This window comes from Lotus japonicus, chromosome 3 (genome assembly GCF_012489685.1).
Source record: "Lotus japonicus ecotype B-129 chromosome 3, LjGifu_v1.2".
Taxonomy (NCBI): Eukaryota; Viridiplantae; Streptophyta; class Magnoliopsida; order Fabales; family Fabaceae; genus Lotus; species Lotus japonicus.
Window position 1 is genome coordinate 96,287,149 of NC_080043.1, and position 15,474 is coordinate 96,302,622.

At 36.6% G+C, this 15,474-nt stretch overlaps 4 protein-coding genes across 4 annotated transcripts; 2 read left to right on the plus strand and 2 right to left on the minus strand.

Moving 5' to 3' along the window:
* The first annotated feature begins 611 nt into the window (after positions 1 to 611).
* Positions 612 to 8,911, plus strand: LOC130747880 (alpha-farnesene synthase-like). The gene is made up of 7 exons (XM_057600937.1): positions 612 to 757; positions 2,956 to 3,217; positions 3,559 to 3,949; positions 6,815 to 7,033; positions 7,133 to 7,274; positions 7,983 to 8,231; positions 8,341 to 8,911. Exons 1-7 carry the CDS (start codon positions 614 to 616, stop codon positions 8,626 to 8,628), a joined length of 1,695 nt encoding a protein of 564 aa, XP_057456920.1. The 5' UTR covers positions 612 to 613; the 3' UTR covers positions 8,629 to 8,911.
* A 195-nt stretch (positions 8,912 to 9,106) lies between these two features.
* On the minus strand, positions 9,107 to 11,523 carry LOC130747881 (equilibrative nucleotide transporter 1). Its single transcript, XM_057600938.1, has 2 exons — positions 10,919 to 11,523; positions 9,107 to 9,990 (listed from the first exon to the last, which is right to left on the minus strand). Exons 1-2 carry the CDS (start codon positions 11,430 to 11,432, stop codon positions 9,263 to 9,265), a joined length of 1,242 nt encoding a protein of 413 aa, XP_057456921.1. The 5' UTR covers positions 11,433 to 11,523; the 3' UTR covers positions 9,107 to 9,262.
* Positions 11,524 to 11,994: 471 nt separating this feature from the next.
* On the plus strand, positions 11,995 to 14,125 carry LOC130747883 (structure-specific endonuclease subunit slx1). The gene is made up of 3 exons (XM_057600940.1): positions 11,995 to 12,313; positions 12,672 to 12,778; positions 13,582 to 14,125. Exons 1-3 carry the CDS (start codon positions 12,135 to 12,137, stop codon positions 13,773 to 13,775), a joined length of 480 nt encoding a protein of 159 aa, XP_057456923.1. The 5' UTR covers positions 11,995 to 12,134; the 3' UTR covers positions 13,776 to 14,125.
* LOC130747882 (acyl-CoA--sterol O-acyltransferase 1-like) lies at positions 14,071 to 15,474 on the minus strand. The gene has a single exon (XM_057600939.1). It carries the CDS (start codon positions 15,409 to 15,411, stop codon positions 14,221 to 14,223), a length of 1,191 nt encoding a protein of 396 aa, XP_057456922.1. The 5' UTR covers positions 15,412 to 15,474; the 3' UTR covers positions 14,071 to 14,220.

Here is a 15,474-nt window from a genome sequence, read left to right on the forward strand (position 1 = left end):
CGTCAGAATTCCAAAACTCAAAACAAATATCTAGGATTTGGGAAAAACGATATCGAAAAACTCAAAAGCGGTGTCGGTTAATCTGCCCCGAAAAACTACTTTTTGCTGTGATGCTCAAACGACAAAACTTCCAACTGAAGAAAGATTGGAAACGTCGAAACAAGTCTGACTACGCGGACGGAATCTTCGTTAGAAGTCCCGAATAGAAAAAGTCTTCATCCATTGCTCGAAAATAGGGTTTCGGAGCAAAGCAATTAGCGTCGGCGGACATCCGAAAAGTGAAACCTGTCGTGCGTACAGTCCAGAGTTCCGAAATGAAACGCTGGTCGATGGAAAAATAAAGAGAATCTTTAAATTTTCCGAGAGTTCGAAATCTCACTCAAAACGTTGCTTTAAGAGCGAAATAGTTTATTCTGGACACGCTCGCCCTAAGGCAAGTGTGCAGACGACTCGCACTAACTCCGAAAACAACTACGCAACATTCCTCAAGCAATTCCTGAACTTTCTTCTTCATTAATCTTCCTCAAATGTCAAACTCCTGTCACGCTTACACTGATTCTACGCGTGAGTCGGAAACTAGCTTGTTCTGAAAATCCAGGTCTTACAAGTTACAATGACGAGCAACATGAATCAATCAGACATGAACCTGAACTATCTATGGCCTCATCAAGTTACAGAGAATACACGAAGATCTGCAAATTATCAACCCAATATTTGGAGTGACACCTTTCTGCAGTCACTTGCCAGCAAATATAATGTGAGATTATAAATATATATATGCTATTCCTTATTTTCTTTTTTCTGTTTTTATCTCATTACTTGGCCACTTCATTCTAGAGAATGCATAAGAGCATTTTTACAACCACACAATTCATTATTTTGGTTTCTTAAACACTATTTCAATATTTCACACTATTTTTGTGGACATGTACTGACAATTTAAGGAATTCATTAGAAACTGATGCATATTTTATTCCAACCACAATTTCTTATTTTATTATTACCTAGGTCTCAAAATACCACATATATTTATAATTTTTATTTCCACACCTAATTTAGATTTACATGCGTCCCTATGACATTAGTTGATAAAGGTGAGATAAACAATAATATTTTAAAGTAAGACACTAAAAAGTAGGCCTGTCTAGAAACTTTGGGCCCACCCGAAACCGACCGGCCCTCTACCAAAAAAGGTCATCAAGGTTCGGACGGGTCGGTTGGCAGGTTGGCTTATGGAAAAAAATCGGTTCGATTTGGTATGGTTCGGTCGAGTTCAGTTTAGGGTCTGAACCGCCCGACCCGACCGAACCAACTATTAAATAAAAAAAACCTTACCACTTACCAGCCGGCCCAACCCAATCCCATAAAAAAAAACGTTCAGCCTAACCCTGACCATATATATTCAGAAACTGACCTAACCCTAGCCACTCCACCACCTCTCTCACTCTCTGATTCTCAGCCGCAACTCCACTACCTCGCTCACTCAAGCCTCAGCTGCCACTCCACCACCTCTCCCACTCTCTGATTCTCATAAACCCTAGCCACTCCACCACCTCTCTCACCCTCTGATTCTTAGCCAGCCGCCACCTCCACCACTTCATCGCTTCATCCTCCATGCTTTTCTCATCCGAGAGAGTTTGTTCATCTTCATTTTGCTCCAGAACGCCAACCATCGATTCTGATGTGAAATCGCATGGATGAAATGAACAATCTCTTTCGCATGAGGAAAGGAATGGAAAGCTTGTTCTTGGTGTCTCTAGATCTAATCTGAACAATCTCTTTCTGCTCTGAAATTGAATGAAATTAGGGTAGTAATGTGTGGGTAATTGTTTGCCAAAGATCTGGTAAGAAACCCGATAGAACCCGCCCGTTACCCGACCAACTTGAAACCGACCCAAACCGAAACTTCTCACGGTCGGTTGCGGGCCCAGTTTTGTGTGTGTGGGCTAGGTCGGTTTAGGCTTTTTGGGCCCGAATCCGACCGAACCCGACCGATGGACAACCCTACCAAAAAGAAGTTCTTTGCCCAAGAAACAAATATTAAATTTTAAGGAAGTAGTCCACCTCAGTAAGCTCCAATGGTGCTTAAAAATAAGGCGCGAATCTTAGCATCTCCTGTTGGGCTAATGAACCGGAGTTGGAGATGCTCTAACAACACTTATGCACACATGGATTTGGATCACTTAAAGTAAAAGAATCTCACATTCACGCAATGAAGTATTTTTAGTTGTCTGATTTTAATCGAACAACTTACATTTTAAATTGTACATCTGCTTCAAAATAATTATCCAAAAAGAGAAGAAACATACATACTAAGAAATGATATAAATATTGTTAACTTTTAAAAGCTTATTATTTGTTTTTATATTTTACCATTTAAAGTCTATCTTTATCTCTCCCCATTTATTACTCTCAAAGGCGTATTATATGGAAAAACATCAATTAATTCTTCCTTAAAATTCTAAGTGGATAATTATTATGAAACAAATTTTCCAAGTAGATAATTATTTTGAAATAGATAAAATAATAAATAACTTGATATATAACTCAAAATGCGAGTCATCTAATCTGATTGAACGATGAAATTAAGTTGCTTATGAAGCGATGCGAGATTCTCCTTAATTACCTTATTTGAGTTGTTGGTAGCATATGATCCATACAATCCTGTTACATAAATCACACTGCAACCCACAAATTTTTTCTATCTTTCTTCTTATCGCACATCACATCATCTATCACTTATCTTAATTTCTCTTTCATCTTTATTTGCGTGTCTGCCTTTCAAACATTATTGTAATTCAAAACATAGCAATTTCAGAAGCTAAAATTTTATTATTTTTCCATTTGAAGGGTAGTAGATAACTTATAAAATATAATGAACCATTTTATTAATTGATTTTGTGAGGAATAATGAGAACCTTGTTTTTACACTTGGCTTCATACTTTCTACCGCAGAAAAAAAAATTTGATATGCACTTAAAGAAATGGGTAATAAAAGTAAGGGGTCTTTTTGCTCAAGAGATGGATGTTTTGCAAAGACTAGAGTTGGTTGATTGGATCCAAAGACTAGGCCTTGCCAACTACTTTCAGAAGGAAATCAATGATGCTCTTGTCTCTACAAAAAACAGCAACAATTTCGGTACCCAAGATAATTTGCATGGATCTGCACTGTGCTTCAGGCTTCTAAGGCAGCATGGATACAAAGTTTTACCGGCCAGTAAGCATATATGATTGGGTTCTCAGTCAAATACTCTAAAATTAGTTTTAATTTGAATCTTTGAGCCTTAATTAATGTATGTTTAAAAATCATTTTATAATTGACTAAAATTAACTTTAATTATGAGGAGAAACTTTTGTAAGTATAACTTCTGGGTTCAAAATTTGATTACTAGAAAATAAAAAATGATCTAAATTAACATGCCATTAACTTTTGATCGTAAACGTGATTTTTGATTATGTGTGAATGGTAAAACCAAAAGATGCATTACTATGTAAGTTATTGAATTTTCATCTCATTACATCACCTCAAATTAACTTTTGGTTATTTCTAAAACATAGATATGCTAGGCAACTTCTTAGATGAAAAGGGAATAGTGAAGAAGAAAAGTTCATTTGCTGATCATGGTAAAGATGTTATGGAGCTTCTTGAGGCCTCACATTTGTGGTTAGAAGGAGAAAATATCTTGGATGGGGGTGGGGCCAAAAAATTTGCAACAAATTGGATTAAGGATGCTTCCTCTCTGTCCATCAATATCAACGATATTGTTGAAAGAGTGGTCCATGCTTTGGAGCTTCCATCCCATTGGAGAGTCTCATGGTTTGATGTCAAATGGCATGTTAGGCAATACCAAAAGGAGAAACATATGGACCCCATTTTGCTTGAATTGTCTAAATTAAACTTCAACATAATTCAGGCCAAACTTCAAAAGGAGGTTAGAGAACTGTCAAGGTATACATCTTTTGAGAATATTTTTTTTTTTAAAAAATTGATAGTTCACACTTCACACTAACTTCTCTACATATCAATGTTACCAATTTTTCCTTTCCACCCCTATCTTAGTTTCCTAACAAGTCATGATTCGTGTATAATACTTCACTCTTATATTCTGCCTATATCTGAGTGTAAGTAAAATTGAGGTGAATAAATTATTTTCTAAAAAGATGTAGCGAAATGTATATATAAGACCACCAATTAATCTTTATTTTTTATTTAGGTGGTGGAAGAATATATTGGCCTCAAAATAGACTTGAGCTTTAATATCTTTATACTAATTTTTTTTTCTCTACTATCTCATTTTCTCTTAATATCTTTCTTTTTTCTTCAATACATCACTCACATCATATACATGACACTTATTTCTCTTCCTTCTATTTCTATCTCTTTGCATGTAGATAGAATTGAGGTGTGAAAAAGTTATTTATTTTTTTTTGACAGCAAAAATAAACTTTATTGAATAAGAGATTGAAAAGCACCATGAGAACAAGCCTCTCATAAGAGCAAAAAAACCAAACCACATAAAAAACTCCTTTTGGGGAAGCACACTTGGGACAGAGCCTCATTAAAACCTTTATTAGGAAAACCCAGTGGGAAAAACCTAGTAAAGGAAAAAGAGTACTCAAATCACCAAGAGAATAAAACCCCCTAAAAAAACCCATTACACCCACCATTGAACTAACACCAAGACAAACCCTTATCTACCAAAAATAACAATTACGTGGCCCAATCTGTTATAAAGCTTAAGACAATCCTCCAAACATACAGTAGCAGCAAACCAGCTCCCCATTAGTCACCAATTCAATAAGTTCCATCGAAACCTCGATATCAAACCACACCAACCAAGCATATAACAAGTTCATAGGTAAAAACCCACAGAAAACAAAATCACATGTCCGCAACCCCCATCCACCACAAATAAATCTCGAGGAAACAAACCAAGTGACCTTCAATCAGTCACAAAAACACAACCTTCCCCATAAACATCATTGCAACTCATGATGATTTAATTGGATTTGATTCTTAAGTCTTTGAATCATCATCTCTTCATCACCATTGTAAACCACCCCCACCTGTTTCCCAACCTTCCATGTCTGTCGAGCCCTTGAATCCAGGTCCATAAAATCAAACTCATCGTCATAACACATTAAATCCACTTCCGCCTGTTGTTTTGACTTGTTCTTGCTTCCCCTTGGTCTTCCTCTCTTGGATGGGGGTGGGGCCAAAAATTTGCAACAAATTGGATTAAGGATGCTTCCTCTCTGTCCATCAATATCAACGATATTGTTGAAAGAGTGGTCCATGCTTTGGAGCTTCCATCCCATTGGAGAGTCTCATGGTTTGATGTCAAATGGCATGTTAGGCAATACCAAAAGGAGAAACATATGGACCCCATTTTGCTTGAATTGTCTAAATTAAACTTCAACATAATTCAGGCCAAACTTCAAAAGGAGGTTAGAGAACTGTCAAGGTATACATCTTTTGAGAATATTTTTTTTTTTAAAAAAAATTGATAGTTCACACTTCACACTAACTTCTCTACATATCAATGTTACCAATTTTTCCTTTCCACCCCTATCTTAGTTTCCTAACAAGTCATGATTCGTGTATAATACTTCACTCTTATATTCTGCCTATATCTGAGTGTAAGTAAAATTGAGGTGAATAAATTATTTTCTAAAAAGATGTAGCGAAATGTATATATAAGACCACCAATTAATCTTTATTTTTTATTTAGGTGGTGGAAGAATATATTGGCCTCAAAATAGACTTGAGCTTTAATATCTTTATACTAATTTTTTTTTCTCTACTATCTCATTTTCTCTTAATATCTTTCTTTTTTCTTCAATACATCACTCACATCATATACATGACACTTATTTCTCTTCCTTCTATTTCTATCTCTTTGCATGTAGATAGAATTGAGGTGTGAAAAAGTTATTTATTTTTTTTTGACAGCAAAAATAAACTTTATTGAATAAGAGATTGAAAAGCACCATGAGAACAAGCCTCTCATAAGAGCAAAAAAAACCAAACCACATAAAAAACTCCTTTTGGGGAAGCACACTTGGGACAGAGCCTCATTAAAACCTTTATTAGGAAAACCCAGTGGGAAAAACCTAGTAAAGGAAAAAGAGTACTCAAATCACCAAGAGAATAAAACCCCCTAAAAAAACCCATTACACCCACCATTGAACTAACACCAAGACAAACCCTTATCTACCAAAAATAACAATTACGTGGCCCAATCTGTTATAAAGCTTAAGACAATCCTCCAAACATACAGTAGCAGCAAACCAGCTCCCCATTAGTCACCAATTCAATAAGTTCCATCGAAACCTCGATATCAAACCACACCAACCAAGCATATAACAAGTTCATAGGTAAAAACCCACAGAAAACAAAATCACATGTCCGCAACCCCCATCCACCACAAATAAATCTCGAGGAAACAAACCAAGTGACCTTCAATCAGTCACAAAAACACAACCTTCCCCATAAACATCATTGCAACTCATGATGATTTAATTGGATTTGATTCTTAAGTCTTTGAATCATCATCTCTTCATCACCATTGTAAACCACCCCCACCTGTTTCCCAACCTTCCATGTCTGTCGAGCCCTTGAATCCAGGTCCATAAAATCAAACTCATCGTCAGAACACATTAAATCCACTTCCGCCTGTTGTTTTGACTTGTTCTTGCTTCCCCTTGGTCTTCCTCTCTTTGCTTTAGGCTTGACCACTTTTCGACCTCCCCCAGCAGCACCGGGCCCTCCTACCCTTTTCCACCAATTAATGTTTTTTTATTTTTTATTTAGGTGGTGGGAGAATCTTGACCTCCAAAAAGACTTGAGCTTTGCAAGAAATAGGTTGGTTGAAAGCTTCATGTGTGCAGCAGGAGTTGCATTTGAGCCCAAGAATAAATCCATAAGGAATTGGCTCACTAAAGTAATTATTTTCATCCTAGTGATTGATGATATTTATGACATACACGCCTTATTTGGAGAACTGGAGCTGTTCACAATGGCATTTGATAGGTTTGTTTATTTCTAAGCCATTCAAAAACTAAGCTTGCTTATCACATGTTTCAAGTTACTTGAAAGAATTTCTCAATTTCATTACGTTCATGCATACAGATGGGATGCCAAAGAACTTGACGAACTTCCTGATTACATGAGGATTTGTTTCAATTCACTAAAAGATGTCACAAATGAAATTGCTTATGAGATTGCCGGAGAAAAGAACTTTGATATGGTGTTAGCTTACCTAAAGAAAGCGGTACTATTACTAATTAATCATAACTAATTTTGCTTAAGTGTCATTACATAGGGAACATATCAGGTGAGAGATCAATATATTTTATTTTCAAAATAGTGTCATAATTTTATGTTTTACTAATAAACTATTGTCATGTTAAATAAAAATAGTAGTACATGACTGAATTAGATACAAATTTACATGATAGTTTTTAATTGTGATGTGAACATTTTATTTGTGAGATGGAGAATGAGACAATGAATTCAATCATATAATGTCACATTATTTTTGAAAAAGTCATATAACCACTAAACAATTTTTAATCTCAAACAATGTATATAATTGTACAGCAAAGATTTAGTATTTTCATCTCTCATACTAAAAACTTCTCTCAAGATACATCTCACACACACATATACATTTATATATATATATATATATATATATATTCTTTTGTGTAAAAAAATACTAACAATATTTATTTTTCAATACTTTAATTCTTTAATTGATTAGTTAAAATTCATGTGAAATCTGCAAAAAATATAAGTTGCTTTTTTAAGTGAGACCCAGATGAATATTAATCAATCAATTAAAGAGATTTGAAAAAAGAGAGTTAAAATAAGTGTTATTAACATTCTGCGTGTAAAAAGCCTAAAAGGCATATATATAGCAAATAAATAAATGAAACTAAATGTTGATAACTTATCAATGTCCCCCTTAACTTTATAGTGGAGAGACTTCTGCAATGCATTATACACGGAAGCAAAGTGGTACAGAATGGGATACATTCCATCATTGCAAGAATATCTCAGCAATGCTTGGATTTCTTCTTCGGGTCCAGTAATTCTCCTCCATTCATATTTTGCTACAATGCATGAAGTAGCCGATGACATTGACAATTTTCTACACACATATGAAGATTTGATCTACAATGTATCTCTTGTAATTCGACTATGCAATGATTTAGCTACTTCAGTGGTAATTTACTAATTTTTCATTACCTCAAATAATTTTATTTTGTTAATTATTTCATTTTGCTATTTTAATCAAATGATGTTAATATAGAATAAGGTATCATATGCAACAGGCTGAAAAGGAAAGGGGTGATGCTGCCTCGGCTATTTTGTGCTACATGAATCAAATGGGTGCTTCAGAGGAAGAAGCAAGAAAACATATCCACAACACCATAAACAATGCATGGAAAAGGATAAATGGGCATTGCTTCACACAAGATGCTTCAGTGGAGCCATTTCTTACTCAAGCCCAAAATGCTGCTAGAGTGGCCCATACCCTTTATCTAAATGGTGATGGGTTTGGCATTCAGGACAGAGACATTAAAAAGCACATTTTATCACTGCTTGTTGAACCCTTGTAGAAGTTTCTGGATCTTGCTCTCTCTTTTTTATGAAATGGAAGATGTGTGTTTTAGAGAAAAATGAAGTGTAGAATTATGGATCCATTATTATAAGTCAGTTGGTGATGATGCTTTAGCTAAGCATAGTCTAGGGTTAGACAATAGACAGTGCAACTACGTTATACTGAAGGGACTCGTAGGTTGTTTTCTTTTGTTTTTATTTTCGGTCTGCTAAGCACACCTAATTCATCGAAAAAAAAGTAAAATTGTGAGCTGAAATGTGCAATAAAATTTTCATTTCATATCCATGGATTTGAAAATCTATGTGTTCACTTTTGGTTAGTTTCACTTTTGGGTGTTTGATGTTTACAAATAAAATAAACCATTCTTGAACAAAAATAAAATAAGAGGACCATTGCTTCATCGCTAAAATGGTAGAAATAGCAAAGTGCCTTTAATAGTGATTCTACAGTTAAGGAAAAATAATCATTCCTTCCTATACAGTTCAAGGGTAATAAAGTTCATTAGAATTGAGAAATATTATCAACAGATAAGCTTACAAATTTTTAAATGTTCAAGATACAGAAACCCACCCCAGCTTAGAGTGAAGCCATAATACATGTAAGTTTTTGAGTCCTAAATACAAGTTGCTTGGTCAGATGACCCAAAACCAAGCTATAACAGACCCAGAAGCCAGACCAATAACTAAGAATAACACACACACAATCCCTACAGTCTCCGATTGCTGCAACTTCACAGTTTTAGGGGCCAAAATCATCAATACACTGGTCAGGTAGCCGTTCGTAAGCCCTAACAGGCAAGTCAGTATTGTTACGGGAATCTCTGTCCGGAAGAATTCGGGACCGTGTAAGCACCCAAAAAAGAGAGGGAAAAACAACAACCTCACAATGCAGCTACCTATTGCAATTTTCGCATTCTCTAGGAGGTACACTGCAGTCAAGGACTTGCCCACAAGATCAAACACATTGTAGCCAGTGATAAGCAGAATTGGATACCAATCCTTTAGAAGTTGAGAGTGCACATCCTCTGTAATGTAACCAGGAAAGATAGCCAGAGTCACAACATAAATGAGCATGATGCCGAACCCGTACCACTTGACTCTTCCCACATTATCCCATACAGTTGACCTCCAGTCCGATCCAGTCAGGGGACCAATGTCTTCATCAGCGTTGACAACCTGAATCTTGAGTTCATCATAGTACTTCATAATAGGAAGTTTGTGTGCAACATTGTACAAAACCATGCACACAAACATAATTACAATTGATACAGCGAAGTAGAGATTTGCACTCTTTTGCAGGCCGGAGACATCTTGTGGGTAGACAGCTTTTGTAAATATCCTCAGGACAGAAACAAGTACCCCTGAAGTAAAAAACATCCACAAACAAGGAAACACATCAATGATTTCTTACAAATTACGTATATCAACCTAAAACCAGAATACCAATGTGCTTTAGGGGACTGTAAACTATAAGTCTATAACCAAGAAATTAAGAAATCAAATCAAAGTGAACTCTGCCTAATTGGTTGATATTGCCAAAGAAAGAGATCACTTGACAGTTGACAGACAAGACAGAGTTTCGACTAAGAATCAAGCTCCATGTTGCCCCCTTGATTATTCTTATAGTGTGTTTGAATTCGCTTCCTCAAATGTGGAACTAGACAGGATTCTAATTAACTTATAACACGAGAAGAGCAGGCAAAGGAGAAACATGGGATACCCAAGTCATAGACCTAACAACTTTAGCATAAAAATGCTTATTATCCCATGTACATATCTGACATAAATATAATTTGAGATTAGAGAATTCTTCAACTTCCGGGATCAGAGGATTAGACCGATGTACCATAATAGTGCAGCAAGATATATGTCACATATCTGATACCAACACAGAAGCAATACAAAAGCATCCTAGATCCCTGATTTTATTTCCAGAGAAGGTATATTAGTACCGCACCACAACTCTTATCTATCAACCATACCCCACATAAAAGAATGGCTAAACTGAACACTGAATACTGAAACACACCCCAACTCTCATTACTCATACCATACACAAAATCAAACAATGCATCTATCAAATTAACATCAGCATGGCTGCTTCCTCCCCACAATAACATTATTGGTTAATAACATGATTGGATCATATTCTATTTCATCAGAATCATTTCTAAACTTCTTCCCAGAATTGATTTTGACTAATTTTCCAAACATAGAGTAATTAAATTAAAGTCACGACATTTATAGAAAATTGCAAAACCCCAGATGAAGAAAAGTAGTGTAGATTACCAGAACAGCCAGTCCCAGCGATGACAGCTTGCATGTACCTCTCCGGCAACTCACCGGCGGCGCCAACAATAGACCCCTGCACCAACGCATCAGCCACACCAGCAAGTGCAACCGCCCCAGCAGTGACGTAGAAACCGCCATACAACCCGACCCGACCCTTAATGTAAAACGCATCGATAAGAGGAACAACGAGCAGCGAAACGACGAACAAGGCTAGACCCAGGTTGATGCGAACGAAGGCTTGTGACTTGTGGCGGTAGAGGATGATGAGGAAGAGTCCGAAGAGACCGACGAGCATGTAAACGACGGCGAAGATGCGGTCAACGCTGGCGTCGGGGTAGAGGTAGGAGAAGTAATCGACGGCGGTGATGAAAGCGTTCCATGGAAGCAAGTAACCGAGGCCGAGGGTGAAGTAGATGATGTATGCTAACTGCCATTTGTCTTCTGGAACCTTCTTCGCCGGCGATGAACCAGAACCCGACGGTAGAAGGAGGCTCGATTCGGTGAAACCCATTTCGATTCCGTTCGGGTTCGGGTCGGTGCGTGTTTCTGGTCAGTGGTGCGCTTAATAATGACACCACTCACTTTAGCTTTTTTATTTCATGCCAAAACATTTATTCCATTGGACCTATAATATAATAATATAATACATGTGATTTGTGATTCTTTGTACTTTAATCTTTTAATAATTAATAATTAATTAATTATGTTTATTTTTTTGTTTTGTTGACAACTTGACAATGTGACGCAGAACGTGCAATTTGTTCAACATATTTTCTTTACTATTTTAATTTTTATATTATAAAATTAATAAATTTTCATTTTTGGTTGGTTGAAGTCATACATGATTGACTCTCATTTAAGTAAGATTTTAGGTTCAAGTCTTGAATCATAATGTGGTTGTTCTTAGTTCAAATAGATTATCTCTTGCTGAGATTACTTTTAAGAAAAACAAAAATACTTAATATAACCAAATCATTAAAAATCAAACTAGTTTTGGATTTTGAAAAAAGAAAATTGTTTTATTGAGGGTATGGGACTTATATTTGTTGAGTTGTTTGGCAGCCAGAAATGGGATGCGTCATGTCTATATTCTCACGCAATTTTGATGATTTGTTTTGTTGGTTACCCACCCCATCCTATTCATTTGCGAAATTCATAAAATTTAATTTTGGTTTTTTGTATTCTAATTCGCTTTCAAAATAGTTCAAAATCGATGAGAACGCTATGTAGGTCCTTTCGCTCCATGAAACGCCCAATTCCAAACCCTAATTTATCGAAATCATCATCGTCTCCTTCAAAACCAAAATCAGATTCATGGTGTGTTTATCTCATCCTCTCCACCAACCATCCCATCAAAACCTACGTAGGAGTCACCACCAATTTCCCTCGCCGGTAACTTCAATTTTACCCCTTTCTGAGCTATACGATAATGATGATATTGCAATCTCTGATCCCGTTCCTTCCCACTGGGTGCTCAAATTTCATTTCTGCAATGAAACAGATCGTGCTTTTAATCAATTGTTGCTCTTGGAGCCTATGATTTATTTATTCCTTCTTGAGAATGCAGATTCATATCCTATCTAATCAGGCTAGAATAGTTTTAACTTTTCAATTAATCTGTTTTCTAATGTCAAATTAGCTAGAATTTGCTTTGTCTTTTGTTTTACAATTCTACTCATGTTTGCAGTTTTCCTCGAGTTAAGGAAATGATATATGTTTGTTTTATTTGTACCTTTCTTAATTGGTGTAGTTTGAAGCAGCATAATGGTCAACTTATAGGGGGTGCAAAAGCATCCCGGGCTGGAAGGCCGTGGATTTGTGCATGCGTCATTTGTGGTTTCACTAACCGAAGTGAAGGTATATGATTTTACTTTTTGTGTTCTTTTATTTGCATGAAGGTATCAACATAATTGTTTTCCCGTAATGGCGAAAGAAGATGTTGATGTAGTTGTATACAGTTTATATTTATATTATCTGTGGCCTCTATCCTTAAATATATTGTTGACAAGATATTTAGGTGCTGTGAACATTCAATTCCGTAATGCCACTAATCAATAATTATAAGACTTTCAGTAGGAGTGTAGGACTACTAGAAAGTGAAAAGGGAAGCTAATTAATCAACTTTTACATTTATGTTCTTTCAGTGGTATAGTGTTAGGGCGTTTGACTTAGTGGCTTAGTGCAATGAGTTTGATGAACATTAGTAATATTCTAAACTGTACAAATCTGTTGGAGCTAAGTGCTGACAAATAAAATGATAGAAAGATCTTGATTTGCACTTCTCATCTTTACAGTAGTATTACTTGAATTGAGCTACAGAGCCATTTTAGTCAACCAATGATTGGTAATTTGGGATGATTATATCTTTGCCTCATGGTACTTTGGGATATGCAATTGAGTCATGGTACTAGCACAAAAATTACCCTGTAATAATGTCTCTAATATCTCTCTTTCCCGCTAACATCCTCTACAATAAATACCCTGAGAGCATCCTTGCAGATAATATAATCCAGATATCTTTTACTGAATTGAGTAGGATATTATTCCTATGTATTAATTGCAAAATCTTTTTATGTTTGATCTGTTAAGGATTTCAACATTGCCATTTTCTCATAACTTTGCAGTTGATTTATTCTGTTTTGTTTCCCTTCCCCTTGTAGCCTGTGCATTTGAATCAAAATGGAAAGTTTTCTCAAGAAGATCTCCCCGCAAAAATCACAATGACAATCTCTCCAAGCAAAGTGAAGATCCATCACTTCCACTGCTGCGGCACAGGCAAGCAGCTTTAAATAAAGTGAAAGGTTCACTCGACTGCACTCACTTAGAAATTAACTGGCATTTGGAGCCATCGTGATTCAACTGCCACAATTTTACATGTTTTATTTAGTACGTGTTTGGATATACAATGGAAAATCACGGTAGATAGAAACAACTTCCCTTAGCTTTTGTGGCTATCCACTGTGATTTTGGCTTCACCGTGTATTCAAACATGCAGTTAATTGTGATGAATTCTACCTGCAAAATGTGGGCCAAATATTTAAATAACAACTGTACCATAGACATTGATTGATTCTTATAGTAATAGGTCTCTCTGTATAGCTTAAGCTTAAGAGTAATGAAAGATCATATGTAAGAAGAGTCGTTGAATGTATCAAGCATGAAATGCAACATTATTAATTTATTCAATAAAAAACCATATTTATACATCGTGGATCATGTATTGAAAAAGACAATAACATCTTCTGTTATTAAAATGCAAAGTCACAATGGTTCTATCTATTAAAAAAAGGGGAAAAGCCTCATAATGCAGAACTGAGGTTGTTGACAAACGCGCCTAAAGCATAGTATTCTTCAAACGCCTTAACATCAATCTGGCACCGGATGAACTCCGGCAGGAACAGCCAAAAGCAGGTGGTGAAAACAAACCCTGCGGTCAACGGCCCCGATACAAACCTCGGCAGCCGCCACCTGGCATTGAGGGCCTTCTTCAACACAATCTCCAGCGTCAAGCACAGTCCATGGAGGACAAAGAAGCATGACATCCTGAACGTAGGTGCCATCCTCCCCATATAGAACAGTATCAGCTCATGCATCAAACCAGACACAACAAAAGTTGCCATCACTGCTGGTAGCGGAGCCCACGTGGAACCGACCACATTCCTGGCAGCTTTTAATGTTGGCTCATACACTGTAGGTCGCAGGATGCTGGTGACCATGAGATTCCACCTCCTGCCCCAGAAGTCTTGGAGTGAGGTTGATAGGATTGGATCATTGAACTGTGGCTCAAGCTCCAACCCCAGTGTTGATCTGGCAAGTGCTGCCACAGTGGCTAAGATGATTTCCATCAGAAAGTAGATGTGGAAGCAGTACATGCCCATGATGAGTTTTGGGTGAATATAGTCACTGTAGTCATAGATTTTCACCAAAACCGCCACAAGAAGACCCTTTATGGCATACTGTAAAAATCGGTTGATGGAAGATGGGTTTTGTTTGATTTGGCTGCTAGTAGTATTTGGCATTACTGAAGATGGGTCGGTTTCAAAATCGGGACTTTTGGACTCGTGTGATTTGCTCTGTTTTGTTTTGGAGCTATGTGATTGTTTTGGAGGTGGGTTTTGTTGGATCTTGATGGGGAGGCATGTAAGGGCTACAAAACGTCCTAGAGAGATTGATGGATCTGAGGACAAAGGACCCTTATTGAAAGCAAAGAGTATGAGCTTGAAATTTGCAAGCCAGGCAAAGAAGAATCCGATGTTGCCTGACAAATGTACAGAGGAAAAACTGAGAGGAATGAAGAGGTAGAAACAGATGATGGGAAGAAAAGAGAGAAGCCTTATTGTTCCTGCAGGGATAAATTTGCGGATCCAATAACAGTAGCATAAGGAAATGGCAACTGAGAGCCATATCTTGATCAGATTGAACATGTTGCTCAATGTAAGCTTGAGAGAGAGCAATGCTTTAAGGTCAAGAGATGATGAAGGTTTGGTCATGTAAACTATGTAAGGTTTGAGGTAAAGAAGACACAAAGATCCCAAACCATTGTGTGGTAAGAG

Excerpts from the sequence above, each read along its gene's own strand:
- LOC130747881 (XM_057600938.1), bottom strand. The coding sequence starts at position 11,432 with ATGGGTTTCACCGAATCGAGCCTCCTTCTACCGTCGGGTTCTGGTTCA. Across the intron at positions 9,991-10,918 it reads CGCTGGGACTGGCTGTTCTG|GGGTACTTGTTTCTGTCCTG; the intron begins GTAATCTACACT and ends TTTTTACTTCAG.
- LOC130747883 (XM_057600940.1), top strand. The coding sequence starts at position 12,135 with ATGAGAACGCTATGTAGGTCCTTTCGCTCCATGAAACGCCCAATTCCA. Across the intron at positions 12,314-12,671 it reads ACCACCAATTTCCCTCGCCG|TTTGAAGCAGCATAATGGTC; the intron begins GTAACTTCAATT and ends TAATTGGTGTAG. Across the intron at positions 12,779-13,581 it reads TTTCACTAACCGAAGTGAAG|CCTGTGCATTTGAATCAAAA; the intron begins GTATATGATTTT and ends TTCCCCTTGTAG.
- LOC130747880 (XM_057600937.1), top strand. The coding sequence starts at position 614 with ATGACGAGCAACATGAATCAATCAGACATGAACCTGAACTATCTATGG. Across the intron at positions 3,218-3,558 it reads ATACAAAGTTTTACCGGCCA|ATATGCTAGGCAACTTCTTA; the intron begins GTAAGCATATAT and ends TCTAAAACATAG. Across the intron at positions 3,950-6,814 it reads GAGGTTAGAGAACTGTCAAG|GTGGTGGGAGAATCTTGACC; the intron begins GTATACATCTTT and ends TTTTTTATTTAG.
- LOC130747882 (XM_057600939.1), bottom strand. The coding sequence starts at position 15,411 with ATGACCAAACCTTCATCATCTCTTGACCTTAAAGCATTGCTCTCTCTC.